Source organism: Mesoplodon mirus, assembly GCF_964341445.2.
Source record: "Mesoplodon mirus genome assembly, chromosome: 8".
NCBI lineage: Eukaryota > Metazoa > Chordata > Mammalia > Artiodactyla > Ziphiidae > Mesoplodon > Mesoplodon mirus.
In genome coordinates, this window is record NC_138984.1 from 58,379,416 (window position 1) to 58,405,099 (window position 25,684).

The following is a 25,684-nucleotide window of genomic DNA, read 5'->3' on the forward strand; positions in this document are numbered from 1 at the left end:
ACTAAATAAAATACATAAATTATTTTTTCAAGGTTTAAAAAAAAATGTAGCTCTCCATGTGAGATGGCCTACATCACAGTATACTCAAGAACTTCTTCCTCCATTGCCAAGTAAGATTTAGCAGGGACAAGTCTTGTCCAAGTAGTGTATCAACAGTCAACTCATATGAATAGATAAAGTGCCAAATTACTTTGGAAAGCAGAATCATACCCAAAGATAAAGTAGAAGATAATTTTATTCTAGCCTTTGTGGCATCAAACTCTGAATTCATTTACTACTGCAAAAATCAGATTGTCAGCACTAGGAAAGTCAGCTTAGTTCAAGGCATTGAACAGCATTTTTATGGAGACTAACTTTGGAGGAGATTTATGTATATATCCAAGCAAACATTTACCTGTGCAAGTTTGATTGGATTCATCTTCATTACTTCCACAATCATTAGCTCCATCACAAAGCCATCTTTTGGGGATACAGCGATTATTCTTGCATTTAAACTGATCATCAGGACAGCTGTGATTGACTGGGGTGAGGCAAGGAGGAGAGGAGAAGTAAGTTGAGCAATTTAAAACTGGATAAAATTATGATTATTTTAAGGAATTATGATTATTTTAAGGAATAGTCATTTTATGGTAATTATAATATTATAGTACAATTAATCTATATCTTCTGTCATTCACTGTCTCATATTTTATACAAAATAATAACATTCTAGGCTCTGTTAAAATGTAGTCGTGTTACAGAAAATATCAAGGAATTAAAGTTCAGATAAAAGGGAATATACTCATTTTTCATGTCTTCAGTAAAACCAACTACATCCGCTAAGTCTCTTTTCCCATCACTTATCACAATAGGCGATTGAACTTCAGATTTTTTACCAAAAACATTGAAAATTAACCTCAAATTTTAATGTGGAATGCAACAAGTATGTGTCAAATAATTTAACCATATATCAAAAATATTTGTGTATTTTTTTTAACTACACATCCACTTCTTGAAACATTAAATAAGCCTAATTTTGTTATGTTTTGCTCAATGTTTTCTGGGACTGGAAAGAAAACTCGAAAAATAAAAATGCATCACTTGTGACCTGGAGTTGATGCTAAATATAAGATCCTGAATAATTTTAATAACAAAAATAATCATCATGAGTCTTTTCCCCTAATATAAACAAATAAACATGCAGCCACAAAATATACTGAGGACATGACCAACCCTCATATGGGAAGCTGAGCACAGCTAAGGATTAAATCTCCAATATCTAAGCACAACAGGAGGCCATCTTAAAGTTAACCTCCTGTGATTATTTGTCCTGCTTTCTGGAGGTTAAATTCCTAACTGAATTGGCATGATCTTCAGTATTTATTTCATAACTTCAACATTCTTTCTGAAGTAATTTTCGTTGTGCCCAGTAGTTGCACTTCTGTATGATAAAAATAAATGTTGGTACTAGTTTTATTTAGAATTTGAAAAATGGCCATTTTATCATGCTATTGTATAGAAAATGTATTCCTTTCTAGTCAGTTTCTACAAAACGTTATTCATTTAAAGTAGCCTTAGTGATAAAGTGGTTTTATCACTTTTTGGAAGTTTTTATTCATACATAGTAAAAAATAAGTAAATAAACAGGAAGAAAGGACCTTAAGTTTTCTGGTATTTGAGCATGATTAACATTTTCTACTCACTTCAGGGACTTTAGCAAGAATAGCTGCTCAGGAGGATAAAAGTCATCCAATATATTAGAGGGTCAACATTTTAAAGTATTAACATTATGCATAAGCACTTCAGTGAAGATTGATCAAAGACCCTGGCAATTTTCACAGTGTTATAAATGGGAGGTTAAAAAGGAGGGCCAAATACAATCCATTGTCTTGTGATTTGGAGTTGAGAAGTAAAATGATAACAGAATTCAAGGTCAAAGCTTATGAGTACTTACAATAAAAAATAATGCCCTGAAATGAATTATGCAGTGCTGAAATATTAACCATGGAACCCCAGGAATCTAATGCTGCTCAGAATCAATGTTTAAAGAAAATGTTTAAAGCAATGTTTAAAGAAAACACCATACTGCTGGGAGGTGGCCGGAGATGTTTAGTTTTCCATTGCCCCATTTATTCAGTCATTCATTCATCCACATGCTAGTTACTGTTCTAGACTCTGAGACTAAAAAGATGCTATGTCATAGTGTGTCTCCTCAGGAAGTCTTCTCATCTATTAGATGCATCAAATAAGTAAGCATAAAATTGCAATATGGTTTGGCAGCTACCATAATAAGAGAATATCCAAGAGATGTTTAACTCAACTGGGCTGTATCGAGAAGGAGATATTTGGTGTTCAAAAATGACTTCCCTATGGAGGTAATGGTAAACTACGGCGAACTCCATAACTGGGAACAGACAATGCAATATCACAGAAGAAAGAGAAGGACATTTTTTAGAGATTTACATGTAGTTCAGCATGACAAGGACAAAGAGGCTAAGTGGATATATGATAGACATTTAAAGCTAAAAACGTAAATGTGAGACATAACATGAAGTACTTTCTGTGGAGTTAATAGATTTTAGAATTTATCTTGTTGGTTATGCAGTTATTGAAATGACAAGATTAAATTTCATTCTACAAATACCACTCGAAGCAATGTGGAAAGTGGGCTTTTTAGTTAAGGGAATAATAGTGGTAGGAGTAACAGTAGGGCACCCACTGCATTCATCTCAGGTAGGAGGCTAATTTATACAGTGAAGATTTAGACGAGGTAAGGATAAAAAATTAATTACTTAAGAGGTAAAAAAGATGAGACTTATTGATAGAATTGAATATGGCCTATACGTAAAGTAGAAGACACCAGGAAAAGGTCATGGTGTAGGTTTGGGTGATATGATGAAAATAATGAAAGAAAAAAATATTGACTAGGAATTTTAATATTACAGTTAACAGTAGTAATTCCCCCTCTACACATAGAGGAGATGAGTTTCTTTATGAGTTGGTGAAAAGAACAATCACACAGAACAGGGACCTATAGGATTAATTCCTAAATACTGGGATGAAATAACTGTGCTCTACTCGTGCACTCTGTGACTATGCAGGGAGCTGATATGCAGGGAGCATTCACTGTAACCGTGAATAAACATTGTGAGTCATGAGGAATGAGGCAATTAATCTAATGAAGGGGGAAGCTGGGGTGAAGTGAGAGCAGCATCGACATATATACACTACTGAATGTAAAATAGGTAGCTAGTGGGAAGCAGCAGCATAGCACAGGGAGATCAGCTCGGTGCTTTGTGTCCACCTAGAGGGGTGGGATAGGGAGGGTGGGAGGGAAGCTCAAGAGGAGGGGATATGGGGACATATGTATGCATATGGCTGATTCACTTTGGTGTGCAACTGAAACTAGCACAGTATTGTGAAGCAATTATACTCCAATAAAGATCTATTAATAAACAAATAAATAATACATTGTTTGTGTTAAAAAGTAGGGAAAAAAAATCTACCCTTAGATGAAATTCTCCTCCCACTCCAAAAGTTTTGGCTAATTTAGTATTTAACATTTTACTTGTGGCACACTTTATAGAGAATAGATAGTAATAGGATTGAAAATAAGAAGTTCATAATATTGAAGTCAGAGTCCATGTTTGGAAATTAAGAGAAAGTAGTATTAGATTTATGTATTAATTACAATTTATGTATTATGTATTTTTTACAATTTGAAAATATTTTTAAAAGTCCATATTCTTGGAATTTTGTCCCCAAATTGTATGCCATAGATGCTCAAACCAATTTTGTTCATTCTTAACAAGGAATCTTTAAAACTTTATTTTTATATTCTTGATTGAAATAAAAAGGAAAATGGAGGGTTGCCAATGAACTCTCAATTAGTTTAGCCACTTTAACTGAAAAAATGTATTAACTGAAAAAAATCATTTTCTTTTAAAAATAATATATATAAGTCAAATCAAAAGACAAAAGGTAAATGTCTGTCACATACCTCTCTTCATATAAAAATATTTCATATCTCTCAAAACCATTCAGGTAGTGATTCTTCTCAAATGTATTTTCAAAAGTTTACTTAATCTGCTTCTCAAATTGTTTTCCTTCCATATTTGTAGGACATTTCTTCATCCCTACCAGAAATATGAAACTATTCCTATTATAGCAAATGATAAACAGCTAAATAGAAGCTAAAGGGGAGAAAAATCAACCCTTTAATTTCTTTAATAGTCTGAGTGTCCCTATGTGTTTCCTACTATGTACTGAGCCAGTGAAGTTAGGTAATAACATATTCCAAACTCATGTCTGTTTCCTTGGAGCATCTTCAAGGCTCTGTTGCCAAGGAGCAATGGAGTGGATCGTGACCTTCTGTACGAGTAATTCTGCCTTGGGGGAGTTTAAATTGATTTTCCACATCTTTAAATTCAGAGATCCGAAGGGTCTCCTATAGCAACCTTCTAACAATGGTACGGTGGCGCTGACAGCACAAAATAGGAAAGAAGAGAATTTCTGGAGTAAGCAAAATGGTAATACTCAAAGATGGGGAAGGATGAGAAAAACAGTGCTTTAAAACTATGCAAAGGAGATAATCTAAGTTCTAATCTCTATACAAAAGGATGACTGAAAAAAAAGAAAAAAGCTAAGTTCAATCTGCATCAATGATATTTTTAGATTTTCCCAAACTGCTTTGATAGTTCACACACTCAAAGTCTCAGAAAGTTTTAACATAACTTGAAGGAGAACATACAGCAACTGACTGAATCTTCATCACTTCCATCTAGACAGTCATCATCGCCATCACATTTCCACCGAGCTTGGATACAGTGTCTGTTTTTGCAGCGAAATTCTCCAGCTTTACAAATGTGAGGTAATTCTTCTCCAGGATTAACTACGGTTAAAACAAATCCAAGGTATATAAACAATACTAGATACATTCAGTTCATTAAAATGTAAATTTTGTTATAATAAGAAAATACTGATCTCATTTCATTTTATAGAGAATATGAAAACATCTCAACATTGTAGTGGCAACCTTCTCTGGAAATGAGAAAAATTTAGGTTTTTCAGACAATAACTATTCTACTAAGAATTCTAAAAATTCATTTTAAGCAACTGTCTCCAAAATAATAAATAATAACAACAATAATACAATACCATCTTATATTTATGCTGTTTGTAGTTTTACTTTTTAAAGAGCTTTTATTCATAATCTCAGCTGATCATCATGACAACCTATGAAGAAGGCACGGCAAAGAATTTTACTACCTCCACCTTACACATAAGTACACCAAAAACTAATCAAAGTGAAAAGACAAGGGAATAGAACCCAGCATTGATGGCTGTATTTACTTCGCTGGTCGGCAAGCGGAAAAAAAAAAAAAAAAACAACTCAGGTGTGGTTAAGTATTCAAGGAAGTATTAAGTTAATCAAAATGATTATATACTCAGAATCTATGTTCCATATATCCCATGTTCTCTGATCAAATGTTAGGAATTCCACTGATTGGGATTTATTTGCAAATTGGAAGTGTTGTTATTCTTCTGTTCTCTTTGAGTGGATTCAGTAGAGTCTGAAAAGTGAAGGGAATGTGGCAATGGTTAAAGTAAATGATTTGTATTTCTTGGACTGAAAAAGGTGTTGAATTATCAAAAGCTGGTTTATTACTAGAAGAAACAGAAGCTAATTTTTCCACCCAAGTTCTGATAACCTTCAGCTTTATTTTGGGTAACTGCTTTGGACTGATGAACTGTAACAAAACCTATATGCACTCCAACAATAAGGAATAATGAGAAAAACATATGTGGCTTTTCCAGAACACTCTGTGTTTCACTCCCTTAACCCTTACATTTTCCCTGCTGCAAAGAATGGAAGAGGGAATGTGACGCTGAACCATAACTGCAGAGAATCTGCTTCAGAGGATTATGCGTGGGGCTGGGCAAGGAAATGCATCCCATATAATCCAGATTCTTATTTAAGGCCTTGAGGGTGAAAAATAATCAGTGTGGTGAATGAAATATTCAGTTAGGTCAAAGGTAATCCTATGTGTCTTCTGTCCCCTCTCAGACAAGCGGACACTGTACAGAGGAACTGACAATAATTTTCCCCCCGTTTAATCTCTTTCAACAACAAAATGCAGAAGCAGCAATTTCTCTGTTGTCTTTCCGTAAGGTCACTTGAAAGTAACAAATTTTGTAAATATACATATTATATATATACATATTCATATATATATATACATATTCAGAGAGAGAGAAAGAAAGAGAACAAATCTCAAATAGGAAATTGCAATAAATAAAAACAAAAATGAGAGATCATTGGGTCTCTTATTCAACCCCAGGGTGCCTTTTTATAGCAGCAACTGGGAATGAGTATGGGACTCAAGACAAAGTGGAGGTGTAGAGACTTCCCTGGTGGCGCAGTGGCTAAGAATCCGCCTGCCAATGCAGGCGTCACCGGTTTGAGCCCTGGTCCAGGAAGATCCCACATGCTGCAGAGCAGCTAAGCCCATGTGCCACAACTACTGAAGTCCACATGCCTAGAGCCCGTGGTCCGCAACAAGAGAAGCCAACACAATGAGAAGCCTGCGCACTGCAACAAAGAGTAGTCACCACTCGTCGCAACTAGAGAAAGCCTGCATACAGCAATGAAGACCCAACATAGCCAAAAAATAAATAAATAAAATAAAATAAATTAATTTTTAAAAAAAAGAGGGCTTCCCTGGTGGCACAGTGTTTGAGAGTCCGCCTGCCAATCCAGGGGACACGGGTTCATGCCCCGGTCCGGGAGGATCCCACATGCCCCGGAGTAGCTGGGCCCGTGAGCCATGGCCACTGAGCCTGCACGTCTGGAGCCTGTGATCCGCAACAGGAGAGGCCACAACAGTGAGAGGCCCACATACCGCAAAAAAACTCAAAAAACAAAACAAAAAACCCCACACACATTAAAAAAAAAAAAGGTGGAGGTGTAATCTGGGATGTGTCTGACCATCTCTAGGATCAAGCTTTTCTCTCAAACCTCTAGAACTGACCATTTATAACATGCAAATTTCCCTTATTTTGAGTTTTGTTTGTTCAATTAGACCTTAAGGTCTTTGAGGGTGGTATAGTTTCTTCTTTTGACTCTATATAAGCCCAACTTAGAACTGGAACTAGTAGTTTGATTAATTTCTACTGTATAATTATTAAGCCTAACAGTCAATAGTCTCTCAGTGTTTTTTAAAAAATTTTCCATCAGACAAGAAACCTGATTTGAGATGTCACCAGCTTCCTTGCCACTTAAGTTCAGCTTTAAGATTTTCTGTAGTCTCTCTATAGTTTACTCCAAAGAAATAGTAAGTCAATTCCGTTGTTACATAGCTTGAGGATATAAAAACTCAAGAAACCAAACAGAAGAAATTCTCTTCTGATAACAATCCTACCAATTTAAAAGGCTTAGCTCTCACGGGGTCATTTGATCAAATAACTCAACCCACAGTTGTAAGGAATGATCAAATGTATCCATATACAAGAGTGAAATTATAGTTTCTTCTGAATAATTATATCTATATTTAAGAAGATTCGTTTGTTTATGGAAAGACAAACTACCCTAGAAAATTGATATTTCTAAACTAAATATTCTTTAATGTAATCAATTTAGAGAGAAGGTCTCTAAGTCTACATAGGTTTCAAATGTTTTTCAAGTGATATGCCAATCATTACGGAATAAATGCAAATAGGAAGAGTTTCCAAACTTGCTTTAAACATTGTTTCAAATGTATGTGGGTGGTCAGTTATCTTTAAATGTTTGCTCATATAAATGTGGAAATTTTCAAAAACAGATGACAGTGATGTCTAAGGTTCCATTCACGTTTTTCATTATAGGTTATGAATAATTGCTTGAGAACCAGTAGAGCTTACCTCCTGAGATAACTTTTTTATATCTACTGCATCTGATGATGATTTATATCAATGTCATTCAAATGTGTCAATATCACTTGTAACAGCAGTTAGGCATTGCTTATATCTGTAATAACAGATGCATTAAAACATATACAAATATTTTTGATGTTTTAAAGTTTGCCTACAATTATTCTAACCCCTGTAATTTGTTGGAGAGGCATTTCTCCATGGTGTTTCTACATGTCTTGTGTCAGCTTTTATACTGACCTTTTTTTCAAGGATGTTTATGCAGCTAACAGCCTTGGAAGATCGAAGTATAGCTTCCTTTCAGAGCAGAGAGTAAGTTTGTTTCTTGACCAGGATAGTAAAGATAATGTCTCTCTTCAGGGCAAAGGTTGGTCCTCACATGATGTGGAGGTGGGGTAGGGCAAGAAGAACCAAGGTGCACATGAAACTTCAGCAACCTGCTTTGCCATGAGTAATAAAATCCTTTGTGTCTGATCAAAGGATTGTATGTCTTCTGTCTAAATCTATGAAACGCTGGTGGGCTAACATGCTAGGTTGCAACTAGGGGAAACTTTCAGACCTTTCATAATAGTAAATAATTTTTTTAAGATACTGGATTCTGATTTTCAAAGTCTCCCAGGGCAATCGGCATCATTAATGTAAGCCAGCCCTAACCCAAGTCTCCCAGATGGAATCAGTCATTATATCACAGAGAAACCATGATATCAACGCTGCCTAGGTTTGCTCAGGATACATAATGATAAAAGACAGGTTATTTTTGAGCCAGCAATATGTCCATTATCACAATAAAATTTAATGTGATAGGTGATAATCTGGATAAGATGGCAGTTTAGACATCCCAAAGCATGGTCTTTTTCTCAGCGTTGACCTAACTGTGGAACTGGGTAGCAACATCATCTATCATAAGACCCTAGCTGATGGCCAGGCAATCTACCAACTTTTGCAAGAATCAACAAGATGATGAAGCAAGTATATCTGGCATCATTAAAAGAGGGAATAGCATTCATAAGAAAATAAGATTAGTGTTCTGTACACCTTGTACAAACTTCTATAAAGGAGTTATTTTATAATTAACTTTCACACATCTAGCTGTTTTTATGAGGTCTTTGAATGTAGGAAGGATAATGCCACATACAGAACAGAACAGTGCCTAGAACAGAACTAGTTGTAGAGGAGAGGTTCAAAATTATTTGTTGCCCAACTTACTGGAATTAACAGAGACTGATAATTCTACATTACAGCCATTATTATAATGAGAGATTCTACCTCTGGAGACTGAATAAATACTTCAGGAAAACACTATTACTTCAACTGGCTCAGCAGCTAATGCTCTTCTCCTTTCACCCAAGTACATGAACGAAGTTAGCTTAATTTAAGGGAAAAAAGGCTGATATGTAGCTAGAAAGAAAGAAAGAGTGATAAAGTTCCCCCCCAACCAAGAAAGCAAACATACAGGAAAAGCTCCATGTATATCACTTGCTTCCAATGCTTAATGTGACAGAACCCATATTGCACTTGGGTATGTAGGCACAGCCAGAAAGTGCTTTCCATATATTAACAAATGCTATTCTTACAAGCTTTGCTTCAGAGTTGTACTTTGCACTGTGAAATTGAAAACTGAATTCAAAACCTGTAATTCTACAGCCAGGGTCACTTCTAGTGAAAATATTACAACATTATCTCACCAGGAAGAAAACTGACAAAGTAATAAACAGTCCTTTAATTTAACCAGGATCAGAAATAAAATGACATGAATCATGGCATGCCTGGCAAGGAACTGCCAGTTCTCACACATCCTATGATACCTGCTGTTAGAGCAGTGGAATTAGAAGGTCTCTGCATGACTTGTCAATACACTGCAAAGGGAAATATGCATTCTAGAATTAATTATTTTCTTTGGTAAAAACTGCTAGAGTGATTGCTAGAGCTAATGTCGAGATTCAATGAGGTAAATGAAGAAACCTTACTAATAAACCATTTTTATTTTAGTTTAGTTTTGAATCATCTCTTTGGATCTCAGCTCAGCGACTGGATTTAATAACATATGTCCCTGGCCTTGTTTTAATAAGCTGTGGTGCCCATGAACAAGTGTCTATGTTTCTAATTTGGCTTTTCTTCTTTCCAACCTCAGTGTGGTAATCTATTCTAAACTGATTCTTGTCTCTTCTCTCAATTGATAATTTGCTCTTGACTATATCATAACAGCATTAGTCCCAGGACAAAAATAAAGTTTCCCTATTGTCCTTATATGTTTCATATTATGATATGTTTATTTGCTTAACAAACTGTATCTTACATTTTGGGAGTACAGAATTTCTTAACTATCCCTTGGTATGAGCAGGGAAAGAGAAAAACCTAAAAGAAAACTTGAAGTTGTAGTTTGCTGGATGACTCTGTATAAGATTGCCTATACTGGAAGGCAGCATGAAAAATGCTGCTATGGTTTTGGAATTTTCTCCTTTAGATCATAGCAGGATGACGTTTCATTAGATAGAGTGGTCTTCTGAGCAGCTAACCTAAGTGGTACATAATCTTCCTATGCACAGAAGGCCATAAATATTCATCTGGATGGGGTTTCTAAACTTTTTACTGCCTTAAACTTTTTATTACACTTTAGACTGCATGTATCCTAGAACATAAGGCTTGTCACAGTTGAACAGATAAATGGCTCAGCCATGGTGGAGCACTGTTTTTTTGTTTGTTTGTTTGTTTGTTTGCGGTACGTGGGCTTTTCAATGTTGTGGCCTCTCCCATTGTGGAGCATAGGCTCCGGACGCGCAGGCTCAGCAGTCATGGCTCATGGGCCTAGCCGCTCCGCGGCATGTGGGATCTTCCCAGACTGGGGCACGAACCCGTGTCACCTGCATCGGCAGGCAGACTCTCAACTGCTGCGCCATCAGGGAAGCCCAGGAGCACTGTTTTTGATGAGTAATGTATCTGGTGTTCCAGAAGGTGAAGGAGGTCACAGAGTACCCCTGACATATAACTGTACAATGCTACCCTTGGATGACCAGTATTTGGGGCAATGTTTAAGTTGCTTTCTTGGGACTAAGGCATATTGGAAAGTCCTGTTCCTTTTCATTTTCTGTCCAGGCCACTAAAGAGGCATTTAAAGAATTACTATGTTACTGTCTCATTACTCTAGACAAAATTATGCTGCTATTTAAAAAAAAATAGTGACTATCATTTTTTTTTATTTTTGTAGGAGCTTAACTTCCTTTCTCAGGATTACTCTTGTCATCATTTATTAATTTTCTATGCTGTGATTTTTCCCTACAAAGGCATCAAGATAAATTAAAAAAAAAAACTCACTTGATAATTGATCAACTGGCTTTCCATATGCTTCTCCAGGGCAATAAGTTTCCAGTTACTATGCTACACCAGGCCTCATTTCTAATTGTGAGAAGACTTGACCATGACACACAAAATTCACAAGGACAAAGGGTCCAGCCTACTCTCATTCTTGATTTCTTCCAGGTATGGCATTAGAATTCATCCTCAGTCAATCATGTAACATGCCAATATTTTTCTGCTGTGTGAATGCCTCTTCTGGCATTGCCTTCTGCTACAAGTTCATTGAGAAACAACCATTGGTGTTTATTTCTGGCCTGACCATCTGCCAATGGGTTTTTGTTCATTTGATGCCAATTCACCGAGGATGACTGAAACCAGGATGATCGTATCTCAGTGGTTGCAACATGTATTTTTGTTTTACTTACATATTTAGATTTAATCCAGATTAAAGAGTTAATCCAGTTGAGACTAGTTCACAAAACTATAATCTAGCCTGAACTATGTCAGAAGCCCAGAGAAATCAGCATTAATGAGAGCTTAGTGACACACTGATATCAGTTTTGCCCTATGCTCTGCAACCACAAACTCTATTTGTAGTCCTTTTGCACTTTAATTTCCTCATCTGCAAACTAAGGCTGAAATTTCCTTATAAAAACCTTTACTAATGAATAGTAACTGGAATAATTTATATGAACACACTTTGACTTCTTTTCAATAAATGAGTTACTATAGCATTTCTCTTGATTTTTTCTATTATATTTGAAAGTAACCTAGACAAATTGCATGCCATATTAAAAATCTAGTAAAAATTTTGACAACTAAATGCAATAACAAATTCTCAAATAAAAACTCACCTGTTTTTGTTGATTTAACATTGTTTCATGTAACAACTATAGGTAAAACAATCTTCTTTTTTAATCCCCTTTTTTTGCATTGGGATTAACTCATCAATGCATTATAAGTATTAAAAAGACACCAATAGTCTCAGAAAACTTTCATTTAATTTTCACCAGATATATAATCACATGTGAACTATCATAACGAATCTCCTAACATCAGCTACATGACTAATATTGTGTACAGTATTTCTTTACAAGCCAAAAGTCACCTAATTTTTATTTACACAGAGATATCCAGTGATAAATCTTTTGTATAATCAATCTCAATATGCACATATATATGCCAACTCATAAGGAATCCATAAATTTTTAATGGGGAATAAGAATGAAGTCAATAGGAAATATAATTTGGAGGCAAACAATACAAGTAATTATAACTCACACAACTAAAATTAAAGAACTAATTAGAAAATATAAAGAATAAAAACCATCTAGATGTTAGTACCTGATGTATAAGCTCTCCCTCCAAATTCCCATGATGAAAACAAAGATAAAGAATGAACACTCACAAGATCCTTGAGAATTCAGCCTCTTGATCATTCTATTGACACTATCTTAAGTGAATTTTGACATTTTTGCAAGACCAAGAAGACTAGATTTAAATATTCAATCAGAAGTCTCTCTAAGTTATACCACTAGAAACTGAATAAGCTTGTCTATTTTTAGGTAGGAAAAAAGGTCCTTTGCTCCTCCAGTACTGACTGTAAGGTCTGTGCCTACCATAAAAAGGAGATACTGCAGTGCTACTTTCCATCCTTGAGAGGAATTCTGGTGGTACAGCAAAGGCAGGATGAGACCTGGTGGAGGTCCACAAAGGTTACTATTTGTGTGTGTATGTGAGTCTGTCTGTGTGCATTTCATCTGTTCAAATGTCAAAATTATTCAGCTGGAATAGCAAAGGATCTCATTTTGTACCAGAAAAATAATCTTAGAAGAATCTGTGGGAGAAATTAAACTATGAAATGTAAACATAAATCATACCATTTATCCTGATAACTAAGATAAGATTTAATCTACCAGGCAACTGGACAGACTTTATGCTATTCAAAGCAATGCTTAATCCCTGTCTATTCCCAAACTATGGGTCTTGGTAGATCTCCTCTCTTCTGATGCAAAGAACCACCAAATGGAAATTACTAAATAATGCCACAGAACAAAGGAAGGGATACCATCTGATGATGAATCAAAGAAAGTACACCTCAGAGAATTATTTTATGCAGGAAAATAGGAAAATATATAGGCAATTTTAAAAACACTACTAAAAATGGGAAAAAAACCTTGCCCATGGGTAAAATTCATATTTGTGCTCTGAAGTATATAATCTCAAAATCTAATTAAAGAATATTTGTCAAATTTTGAAGAAAAATTTGTTTAGTCAACAATTAATATCCAGAAGAATTGCTATTCACGTATAAAGGCAAAGGAGACATATTTGGAATACAGAACTCTACAATATACATTCATCTTGAAGAAGTTATTTCAAATTATACTCCATCTATCCTATACATCAGTGATAATTAATAAATAAACAATGAAGAACTAAAAGTTTGAGTACTAACCAATACAACTAGTGAAGCACTGATCCAGGCCTAAAAGAAAATATTGTAAAGTTGATCAAAAATCTATAAATGTTAAAACATCTTTAAGGAGACTTACTGTTTGATAATTCAAAATAATATTCCTTGTCAGAAATCCTAAAATATAATAAGGACTGAAATTAAGGAAGATGAAGAGAAAAGAATGAATGAAGCCAAATTCCTCATCTCAAATAGTTGAAACTCAAAATAATAGAAATAGAACTTAATTGGTGATATTATTCCAAAGGCTTAAAGTAGATGAGAAGATATAACAAACTAACCATGGACAATATGGTAAGATACAGAAGGAATCACAAACAGTACAGTAACACACAAATAATATATAATAATGTATCAGAAATAATACACATCATGTAGGAAAAGATGACAAATAGCTTAAAAAGCAGTCATTACAAATCATATTTACAAAAAACATTTAGTTACATGATAAAATGCTTATGCTCATATTAAGTAAAATAAGGGACAAAATAATTTATATGAGTATGATCCAAAACTTGTAAAGTACAACATAATTAAGAGTTCAATCACCAAAATGAAATAATTTAGGATCTAAATTCCAAATGTTCTACATACTAATTACATGAGCTTCTAAAAGTTATTAACCTCTCAGTCTAAATTTTAAATCATAAAATGAGATAGTAATAGTATATTCCTTATATGATTATTGTAAGGACTAATGAGAATCATGAACATTTTTTTAAATGCCACATCCAGTATAAGAATTCAATAAATGTTAACTATGATTATATTAGTAGTAGAAAAAATAATAACTTCTATGATATATAATTATAAGGATCCCCATGAAAATGTCCTAGAAGCTTATTGTTGAATAATGGCATTATAAATAGGTTTTGCATTAATGTTTTTATATTTCTCAAATGTTACTATTTATTAAATCAGCTTTAGAAATCCACATTAAAAATTTTTTTTTATCCACATCTTTTCTTCTCTAAAAGAAGACATCACAGATAAGTTGAAGTCTTTTTCGTTACACTTATTTCTTCTTCTGCCTCCCAGAGACATCATTATAACTAATGGAAAAATACATGAAATATTTATTCAACAATTTGTGATGGTAATATTATGTGTCAACTTGACTAGGCGACAGAGTGACCAGATTTGTGTCAAACATTACTCTGTTGTGTCTGCGAGAGTGTTTTTGATGAGATTAACATTTGAATCAGTAGACCAAATTAAAGCAGATTGCCCTCCCTAATGTGAGAGGCCCTCATCCAATCAGCTAAAGGCCTGAATAGAAAAAAAGGCCTACTTTCCTGCAAGTAACAGGAATTCTTCCTGCCTGATTGCTTGAACTGTGATGTTTTTGTTTTTGTTTTTGTTTTCCTGACTTTGGACTCAAACTGAAGCACTGGCTCTTCCTGGGTCTCAGGCCTACCAGCATTCAGGTTGGAACTACACCAATGGCACTCCTGAGATTCCAGCTTGCTGACTGCAGATCTTGGGACTGTCAGCCTCCATAATGGCAAGAGCCAAAAAAAAAAATCTTCTTCTCTGTCTCTATATGTGTACATCTTATTGATTCTGTTTCTCTGGAGAATCACGAGTAATACACAATTCAAGATTAAGTCATTCCAGAAATATTTATATTGCACTCAATATATGCATGGCATCATTGCTGTCATTGTGCTTAAGGGACATGATGTGTGTAGACAGGATAAGTTTCAAAAGGGTCACATTGGAAAAGCAAGATGAAGTAAATTGAGGAAGGTCAGCAAAAGTTAATAAAGTGCTTTTAATCCAGGTCAAGCAATTCAGTTAGTTCCCTATTTTGATAAAGTGTAGAAATTCCCCAGAAGTCTCTTTTTGCCTCCTTTCTTGCTCTTCACCACCAAGTATAGATAACCGAGCTTACTATGCTATTTAAAGTAATAAATATCTACGTAACCAAGAACTATGCATTTTTACTTACAACTACTGATGGTGAGGTTCCTTAATTTCAAGAAATATTTTCTTCTGTGGCACATACTTATTTATAATTTTCACTAAACTAGATGCAGCAGTGACAGGTTACTCAGCTAAACTTCATCATTATCATTATTCATCTGTGTATTAGATATTAATTCCATTGATCATTTATAGTCTAAAAAGAATTATACCTAAGTCATTACCTGAATTTCTCTTTTCAAGTTTGATTTTAATTCCTTTGGTTTCATCTGCTTCTGTGCCTCAGAAAGACACTTATAAACAATGAGTATAACATGAAAAGACACTTACATGTGCAAGTGGTCCCATTTTCATCTAAAAGTTGATTATCAGCACAAGCACATACTCGGCCTCCTGGAATGGCCAAGCACAATGTACTACAGCCTCCATTATTTACTCGGCACATGTTGTCACCTGCAAGAGGAAGGAAGAAAATATGTCAGAGAACTCTGATTCCATACAAGGTTAGCTGGTTCAGTCCCATGTTCTTTCCAGGAGATGTACATGGTGCAAAAATGTACACACACACACACAAACACACACACACACATATATACCACAAATAATACCTATTTATTAATGTAATAAGGATTCCTGCTGAATCGTAAATGAGATTTAAAAATGTTTGAAAATATATGATGCATTGGTAGATAATGAGGAATTTACAAGTTGGTTAGAAGAGATAGAGGTTTGTGTGCAGAGAGGTAACAAGAGAGAAAAGGATAAAGTGGACAGAATGGTGTCTGTCCAGGACAATTTCCTAGAACGGGCCCAGTGTATGCAAGTTTGAGCTCTTTAGAAAGTAGACCACCAGCACTTGGAATGTGCCTTTGGATCCGAAGTAAACAGAAAGCAAACACTGGGCAAACGGGTGGATTTTCCTTCCTCCTCTGCAAGGAGTACATTGGCATGTGAGCGCATTGAGGAATACAAGGAATGCAGGCTATCTGTGAAGCCTGAAAAATGAGCAGCCTTGCTGGTACCAGGAGAGTGTACAGTACACAATAGTAACGTGTTGTCCCAGTGGACCTAAACAGCAGAGGCACTGATGAGGCACGCAGTTGCTATCAGTAAAATAGGCCTGAGGGAAAATTCATAAAGGTATTATTCATGAACATATGTGAGACACTCTTGGACCCTCAGATAAAACTGAGGTAAATTTTTGAAGAGGCTGGAGAATCTGTTTTATAAAGGTGTAGGTAAAAGTAAATAAAATTTAGGTAGTCACCATTTGGATGCCATTTATTCCTACAAGTTGGAAAGGCAAGGAAGAAAGTATATTTTCTGTGCTATATATGTATAGACCAGCACTCCAAACTGGCAGTGCAAATGCCAGGATCATTTTATACTATGTTGTATTTTCCAAGGTATCAATAACATTTTGATTATAGCAGAATATCTTATTCAAACATTAAAGATGAAGAGCTTTTAATTACTGGGACACAGATAATACAATAATACAATGGTTAAAACTGTACTGGCAGTTAAAGTGCAAGTGTCAAAAATGTGACTAAAGCGACAGACCAGGTTATTATACTTTGGGCCTCAGGGGTTAGATATGTTAAGCAGAGAGTATTAATAAATGAGTTAAAAAACTCGAAATATCACTCTATGCAGTAAGTATTTAACTCACTCCCATAGATTATCATTGTGTGGCCACAGATCAGAAGAAATGATTTAAATTATATAATAGTTTTTTTCATTATTCTGAGAAGTAAATTCAATTTGCTATGTATAGAAAAACTAAAAAAACAAAAAACAAACAACAAAAAAAAACCACTTGAAAGCTAAGGAAGCTAATAATTCAAGCTACACCATCAATTTCTGAACTCAGAAAATAATTTAGTTCAGGCTTTTTCCAATAGAGAATGCAGAATATTTTTAAGCAGCTTCCAGATTTAGCCGTGTTTATTCCATGACCATGGAATAAAGATGTAATACTTCCTAGGATGCTTAGGTGTTCTGTCTATCTTATGCACTTTATGTACAGGATTAAACTGTATAGTGAAAAAAACATGACTGGCTGCGAACATCATTAACATATTTACACATAAATATCAATAAAAGTGTTCATTAACATATTGATAGCTTTCATTATTGAAAATCCATAATGCATCAATCCCAGGGTTAGTTACCTTACATACACATTCATTTTAATTCAATTTTTATGATAAAATTATAAAGGTAGGTTTCTTCTTGTTTGCGGGTGAAACTGCTAAAGACCTAAGGAGTTAAATGACTTCTCTAATATTTAGAAAAAAGAAATAATCCTTAAAAAAATAAGGATTTCAAACAAGAATTATTATTTATTTCTAGGTAATAATACTAATAATCATATTATTTCTAAATAAATAGAAACAGGAATTTTTCTTTAAGATTTATGCTTCTTATACTCTAACTTGTTTATGTATGACAAAATAAAATTAGATCAATAAGGGACAGAAAAATAAACTAAAAACAACAAAATAAAATTCTAGATTACATCACTTTGGCAGCAGACACTTTTTTACAAATGAACTATGCAAGGAAAACAAAGGAGGAGTAGTTTTTAAAATTAAGTTAAAGATAGAGTCTGTTGGGGCCAAAAACATTGTCTTTTTTTCCCCAATCTTATATTTTGGAGAAGTAGGATTATTCTGCCCCTTAGAGTGGCTGCCACAGACTGTGTGTTTGATAAACACTAGCTGAATTGATGAATAACTGAATGAATGAAACTTCTAGTTAACAAGTTGAATGACAGAAACAGTCACTTGTGGGTGTAGAAAAAAGGTACAAATATGAGAATAGATATGTCTGTTGTAACAAGATAAAGTGGATTTCCTTGTTTGTATGTGAGTAAGAATACATATAAACTCTGTCTACATACTTTGCATTTCAAGGTAGATTATTTAAAGATATGTTTATTTAAAGGTGTATCTGTTATACTACTGCTTTGTAATCTAAGATCTTTGAATCCTGGGTTCTATAAAGGTTGTCAAGGGACTCTTTATATTAAAAAAATGTTTAATTGAATGCAAAATTTATTAATGATAAAACTACAATGACAAAAAAACACATGTTCCTTTCTCCTATCTAAATGTATAATAGTTATATAATTTTCATAAATAAAAATGGCTACATAAATTAATCATATAAGGCTACTCTGTGGTCAGACAAACTTGAAGTGGAATCCCAGTTTATCCCTGGCTCTTTGTGTTCTGAGGAGAATGGCTACATCTGCCTTACTCTTGGATTTCTCATACGTATAATAGAAATCAATAGGCATTTTTAAAAGAACCTTGTCCATCCAAGGGATAGCACTGAACAATTATGTCAATGGCACTGTCTGAGACCCCAGATATATTCTTCATGAATATAGAATACATTCCTCATATTCCTATCAGAGGCATGCCCTTTGTTGTTATGTTTGTGACACATTACTCCTTTGGATATTTATTTAAAATGTTTATATGGAAGGAAACTCAAAAATATATGACTCTTGATTAAGAAATGGTAGGGGTAAATTGATTAATATAAAATGTGTGCCAGGCACTGTTCTAAGTCTTGCTCTTATATAACAAATAGTTACATAATCCTTACAGGAATTTTATAAAGAAAACATCTCTTATCTTTGTTAAATCTTTCATGGTGGGTCCTGATTTTCAGAAGAACTAAATGTTAGGACTTGTATCCAAGGGCTAGTCCATTTTACAGTAAGTCAAGGCATTTCTCATCCCATGTGTTGCATTTGATCAATGAACTCTTTAAAGCAACTAGAATTTTAAAGAACATGAAGACTGTGAAAATGTCCTGCAATTTGTCAGAGGGGAGTTAGAGACGACATTCAAGATGAACAATTTTTAAAGAAAATGGAAACGGGAAATGTGACTCTATAATGATTAGTATAATGAAATCCAGAAAACTAGTGACCTTAAAATTAGAGGGAACAGCAGTCCTGCAAACAAGAGCCTGTAGCAGGTGAGGAGGGTTGTTGCTGTTCATAATGTTGTCTCTAGTTCATTGTAGAGAAACTACAATTGTGGTGGGGCAGCTGATGTGAACAGAAAATATTACCATTTGATCTATCCAGGCAACTGCCTCTATTCTTCATTTCTTGTCCACAACCATAACTTATACCATCTCAAATAATTAATTTTTATTCTTTTTTTTTTGTTTGTTTTTTTGCGGTACACGGGCCTCTCACTGTTGTGGCCTCTCCCGTGGCGGAGCACAGGCTCCGGACGCGCAGGCTCAGTGGCCATGGCTCACGGGCCCAGCCGCTCCGCAGCACATGGGATCCTCCCGGACCGGGGCACAAACCCGTGTCCCCTGCATCGGCAGGTGGACTCTCAACCACTGCGCCACCAGGGAAGCCCAATTTTTATTCTTTTTAAAGACAATTTTATCTTTTATTAGCTATTGAAACTTCTTAGTTTATGTACTTCCATTATTTTATAAAATTGCATTTCTATCCCAGTGAGGCAATTTCAATCCAGTAGAAAAAAGTGAAGCCCTTGCATAAGATAGTTTGCTTTTCAAATCTCTGATTAAGCCAAAATATCTTCAAAAAAACTCTTGTTGTTAGGTAACTTCCTACTGACAACATACACGCTGAAAAAATTTAATGTTCATTAAATTTTCACAAGGATATCCGTATTAAAAAAAGGAACGGTGACTATTTAGATTCATAACCGAAAATCTACAACATAACTTACTAAACTTTTTTTGTTTGTTTGTTACCTAAATTCTGAGTCATGCTGTTTGTGGATGGCCTAATAAATATTAATAACTCATGTAGATAGAAAGATGAAAGAATATTATCTGATTTTAATAAGAAGTGAATATCATGGTAGATTATTTCACTTTTATAACATCTAAAATAATTAAATGTTCCTTAAATGTATATGAAATTAATCGGATAAATATACTAAGATACTTTAAAAAATACTATTTTCCTTGTATAATGTATTTTTTAACATTTTCCCATAATGTTCCTTCCACACTGAAAGTTTTTCCACTGCTCACAATACTGACTCTTTGAAAACATTGAGGATTTTTTACTTTAAATAATAGCTTTTTTTCAGCGAAGATGACATGAAAAAGGAAGTATTTGGAGAAAACCTTGAACTTCACTCAAATAGAATTCCCAGAGTTACTCATTCAGGATATTTTGAATGATAAATAATAAATTTTTATGGTAACAAAGTCTAAGATTTGAGTGACTTTGGAGTGACTAGACACCTTTTATCATAAAACTTCAGCAATACTGTCAAAATAAAGTCTTTATGCAACCTCTTGAAGTATTATTATATGTGAAACTCAGAAGCAATTTTATCTGGTTTTTAATACCTTGTTGCTTTTGAGGATCATAAATCTGAAGCCCAAACAGGGGTGGTCTTTCATGCCTCAGTAATGTCACCTCATTCGTTATCAAATCTAGTTGAAAAATGGAACCATTCATATAATCAGTCCAGAACACATAATTCCCATGATGCGACAGTCCAAAAGGATGGTTCAACTCTTTCCCACTGTAAACAATCTGTAAAATATAAACACATTGTGAAAAATCAGACCTGACCTTTAGAAACATAACCAAATATTTAGAGAAGCTGATATTCAAATAAGTAGAACAGATAATGATCTAACTAATAACTTACAGTTTCTTTCGGTGTATTTGAAAAATGGATTTCACAATGTGAGCATATTTTTCTGATTTTAGGACATGTTATTTGAAGGAGGCCATTTACATTTCATCCATTTCAATTCTCTCATACACGGCATTATATATATGGTCAAGAAATACAAACATTAAAATGACCTTGCCTGATACTCTTCCCTATCTCTTTTCTTTATGATATTCCAGTATCATATTCTGGCACAGAAATTGATCTGAGTAATTAGTGGCATTATGTATATTGCAGTATTGCTCACCCAATAGCCAAGGGATACAACATGGTCTAACAACACTGGGAGTGGAAGGAATCCCTCTATTCAGTTGGATTAATGCAAATTGAAGAAATCTAGGCGATGACAGGGAGGAAGGTAAAATTTTAATTTTGAACATAGAAACATTTATTGGTAGTAAACAGATATACAAGACTCCTGGCTAATTTTAATTCCACTTGTCTTGATATAGGCTTTACATTCCCGTGTGTTTTGTGGTTCTTTAAACTACACAGTGGAGCAATCCTGTGATAAGTTCTGTTTTGCATGTAAGTTTGTAGAAGAGAATAGGAATCATACCTCCCATAATAATAATACTTTTTCATCTTTCACAATTTATAAAATGATACTGTATACAATATGAAATAGCCTTTTGGACTCAATTCATCTAATATGAGAGGATTGAGCAAGTTATCCAAATAATATAGGGTTAGAAACTGAAATTTTGCTCCTTATATCTGAACTCTTCATACCAAATTTTCATATGTTGAATAATTGAGACAGTTTATTATTTTTCTTTGCTCACTTCCATGTAGGCTAAAATATGCTGGCTAATAAAGTGCTATGTATATTGTGTACATATCAACATCTTCAAAGGGATCATCAATATTTTTTAACACCTCTTAAGTATGTGACATTAGGTTAAATGTAAATCAATTTTATTTATTTGGGGAAAGACATTTAAAGCACTGTTGGAGATAACCAATGATTGAAATGGTCTTAACTGATTAGTATTATATTTCTCAAAGAGAATACTTAATAAATGGACTTGGCCAATTGTGCAATCTTCCTTTCCAAAAAAGAAGAAAGTGTATTGTCAAAGGAAGCAGTTTGGTAATTTCTAATATACCATTTTTCTAAATATCATTTAACTAAACAGTCAAAGCCAGTTCATAATGTTATATGTGCTTAGGTGATTATAAAACAGAATACAGAGGTGAAATTTTGCTGAAACAGTCAACGTCATCCTCAATCTCACTGAAGAATTACAAAATCATTTTGCAACAATTCTACCAAAAGAGACAAGAAGATGTTGATATTTGTTCACACCCATAGGCTTGAAGTTTAATCCACTCATGTGTTTTAGTTCCAATGTCATGAAGTTCTTTATTTGAATAAATGAATCTTAATTACTTTGTCATAATACATAGGTTACATTTCAGGTGCAAATATTGAAGATATCTGAACCGAGTTGGGGGTGCTTGGTCCTAGCAAACATCAATAATGTAGAAAAACTGCATTTCAAACAGCTCTGATATGCTGAGAGCTTCTCTGAAAAATCCCACAAATCCTGGCATGCCACAGTGAGCTGGGCCTGGTCTCCCAGAGGCAAGTGCCAGCTGCACTGCTTAATGCTCAGCCTCCTTCAGCCACCCCACGGAGAATACTGGCAGCCACCTCAGAGGGGTAAAAATAAACTTGAAAGTATTTTTAACACAACACAACAAGGCTCTGTGACAGGAGCCTCTGGGTTAAAACAGCAGCATTTGTCTTTTACCTTCCTGTGAGTTCCATTCAAAAACACTTTTTCAATATGATCATAATAGGCATCACACCAGTATAACGTGTGGGTGTGAAAGTCCAGAGTTAAGCCGTTTGGCCACAGCATCTTTGAAGTCACAAAAATCTGCCGATTGAAGCCATCCATCCAGGCCTTCTCAATCCTTCCCACGCTGTCATCTATTTCATCTTCCTCCCAGTCTGTCCAATACATCCAACTAAGATATTAAAAACAAGAGCGCACGTGTGTCATTTCAACCAGCCACCATATAGACAGACACTTCCTCAGGTTTGGCGCCTCCATAAAATGTAGTTACATTCTGATTTGTTCTCCTACCTAAATGCTGATCTACCCAGAGGAGACAGCTGCGAAGTACTCAGGGAAGTTAAGATTTGTTCAGTGGAGCCAATTAGACACATTTCAGAAAACCCACGACCACCACTACGACACTTACTGGCCTCGTTTATTAATTAACCTAACAGCAAGTGCCAAATCCTGATTTTCTTTGGTGTTGGTACCAAAAGTTTGGGAAATGATTCTTGAGGCATTACTATTTTTAAATGTCCATTTGATAAAACATATAATCAATTATGTGTTTAAAAAGCAGATTAACTGGCATGAGAATGACAGCACAGTTAATGATCTACTGCAGACTTTATTTAATCTCATATGAATTATTTATTTATTTTTTTTTAAAGGCAGGCAGTTGGATTGTCTCTGTTCTAAAGGGCAGTCATACTGGGTTTGTTTGGCCAGGTCTAATTTGTCTTCCTGATGCAAATTATCTATGTTTATTGCTGCTTATTATTACCCTAAAACCCGCAGAAGATGATTGAGCTGCACATAAATTTAATAACAGTAGGTTGACTGACCTTGAGATTTTGAGCTTTAATTTCCGTCTCAAACAAAAGCATCTGCCTTTAAAAACAAATCTTTTGTGTAAGCTATAACAGTGGAAGAAGGGGCCTCCAACTGCCTCATGAATAAGGTTAAAACCCTCCACATGTGTTGTCGTAGGGTCATGTGAAAGTTCCTGAGTTACTAACTAAAGTGTAGGCTTTAATTCAGTCACCTCATACATGACTTCACAAAGCTTCAAAGTTTTCTAAGCTGCTAACCCTGGAAGTACCCTTATTAGATCCTCTGCCTCCCATCTGTTATGGACCCTAAAGAATTTCTGAGGTAATTTGGGACAAATCTGTATCCATGACTAAAAATTCTACTGTGATCTAGGGCTTCCCTGGTGGCGCAGTGGTTGAGGGTCCGCCTGCCAATGCAGGGGACACTGGTTCGTGCCCCGGTCCGGGAGGATCCCACGTGCCATGGAGTGGCTGGGCCCGTGAGCCATGGCTGCTGAGCCTGCACATCCGGACCCTGTGTTCTGCAACAGGAAAGGCCACAGCAGTGGGAGGCCCACATACCGAAAAAAAAAAAAAAAATCCTACTGTGATCTAAGCAGGCAGATTTGGGACAGCTGAGGAGGTGACACACCAGCCATTCTTTCATGCCTATTAAGCTCTTTTTAAATTCTCTTAACAGTTTACAATTATGTTGATATGCCTTTTTAGATTTGAGGAAGTATATTTAGATTGGTGAATTTTAATAAGTCCAAATACATTCTAATCCTAGAAATAAACATGGTACTATGCTTATTTTGTATCATGCCTGTATCAAGTGGGTTTATTACTGGGACAAATTAAGAATAAACAGAAGATTCATTCCATTTGCTCTAATCCTGTGCTAGTTAGGCAAAATGACTTCAACTATATAAATCAGCTATGTAAAAGAGAAATAACAACTTTTTCATCTCTCTTGATACCGTTTCTGAAATCTTAAACACAGTTAATCAATGCAGTTGTATTGTCGTTGCTAATTTATAACTTGTTAAATTGCAATTATCTTTCCCTCTAGCTTTTCCTCTTGATAATAGTAACACTTTTTTTCTGTGACTCTCTAACCCAAATCACACATATATGTCCATGCAAACACACACACACAGGAGATAATTCTGCATATTCTAAACATATTTTATATTGTGCTGTTATTTGAAGACAGGATTGTTTGTGATCCAATCCACTACCTGAGACTATTTTTAGTCAAACAAAATATAAGAAAAAAAAATTTTAATAAGTGATGCCAATCTGATGGAGACCAGATATGTGATCATCTACTCAGCTGATTAAAAGTTATTGATATATTGTGAAAGCCTTATAATTATTATCAAATATGATGATTCATAAACATACAAAATAGGAAATGCAACCTATAAACTAAGCAAGAGAAAACATAAATATTTTTGTAGGTGGGGCTTGGGGTATTCATGAAATAAAAATTAGGTTAAGCTGGTCTTCTACTATGACAAAAAAAAATTGTACTTCTATTTTTCAAGCCTTGTTCAAATACAATTTTTCAATGAAGTCTGCCCCTAGCTTTTCTGTCAAAATTAGCTCATTCTTTTGTTTCCTAGTGATAGTTGTTAGTTATTTTATAGAATTTATTGCATTTATGCCATGTATTGAATTTGATGGTGTTGCATGTCTGATAATTCCAATTAAAAATTCAAATAATTAAGGGCAGGGCATATTTATTGTTCATATTTGTACTATCTAGCACTAAGCTTGGCTTTGTTGATATTAATC

General features: G+C 34.7%; 1 protein-coding gene across 1 annotated transcript in view; it reads right to left on the minus strand.

Moving 5' to 3' along the window:
* The window catches only part of LRP1B (LDL receptor related protein 1B), a gene marked incomplete at its 3' end in the record, with an annotated part of 2,351,282 nt that overhangs the window by 756,555 nt on the left and 1,569,043 nt on the right, over positions 1–25,684 (minus strand). The window contains exons 36-40 of the mRNA XM_082630936.1: positions 23,043–23,262; positions 20,951–21,140; positions 15,914–16,036; positions 4,730–4,870; positions 395–520 (exon numbers count right to left, since the gene is read on the minus strand). Coding sequence (XP_082487062.1) covers positions 395–520; positions 4,730–4,870; positions 15,914–16,036; positions 20,951–21,140; positions 23,043–23,262 — 800 coding nt within the window. The remainder of the gene's footprint in view (positions 1–394; positions 521–4,729; positions 4,871–15,913; positions 16,037–20,950; positions 21,141–23,042; positions 23,263–25,684) is intronic.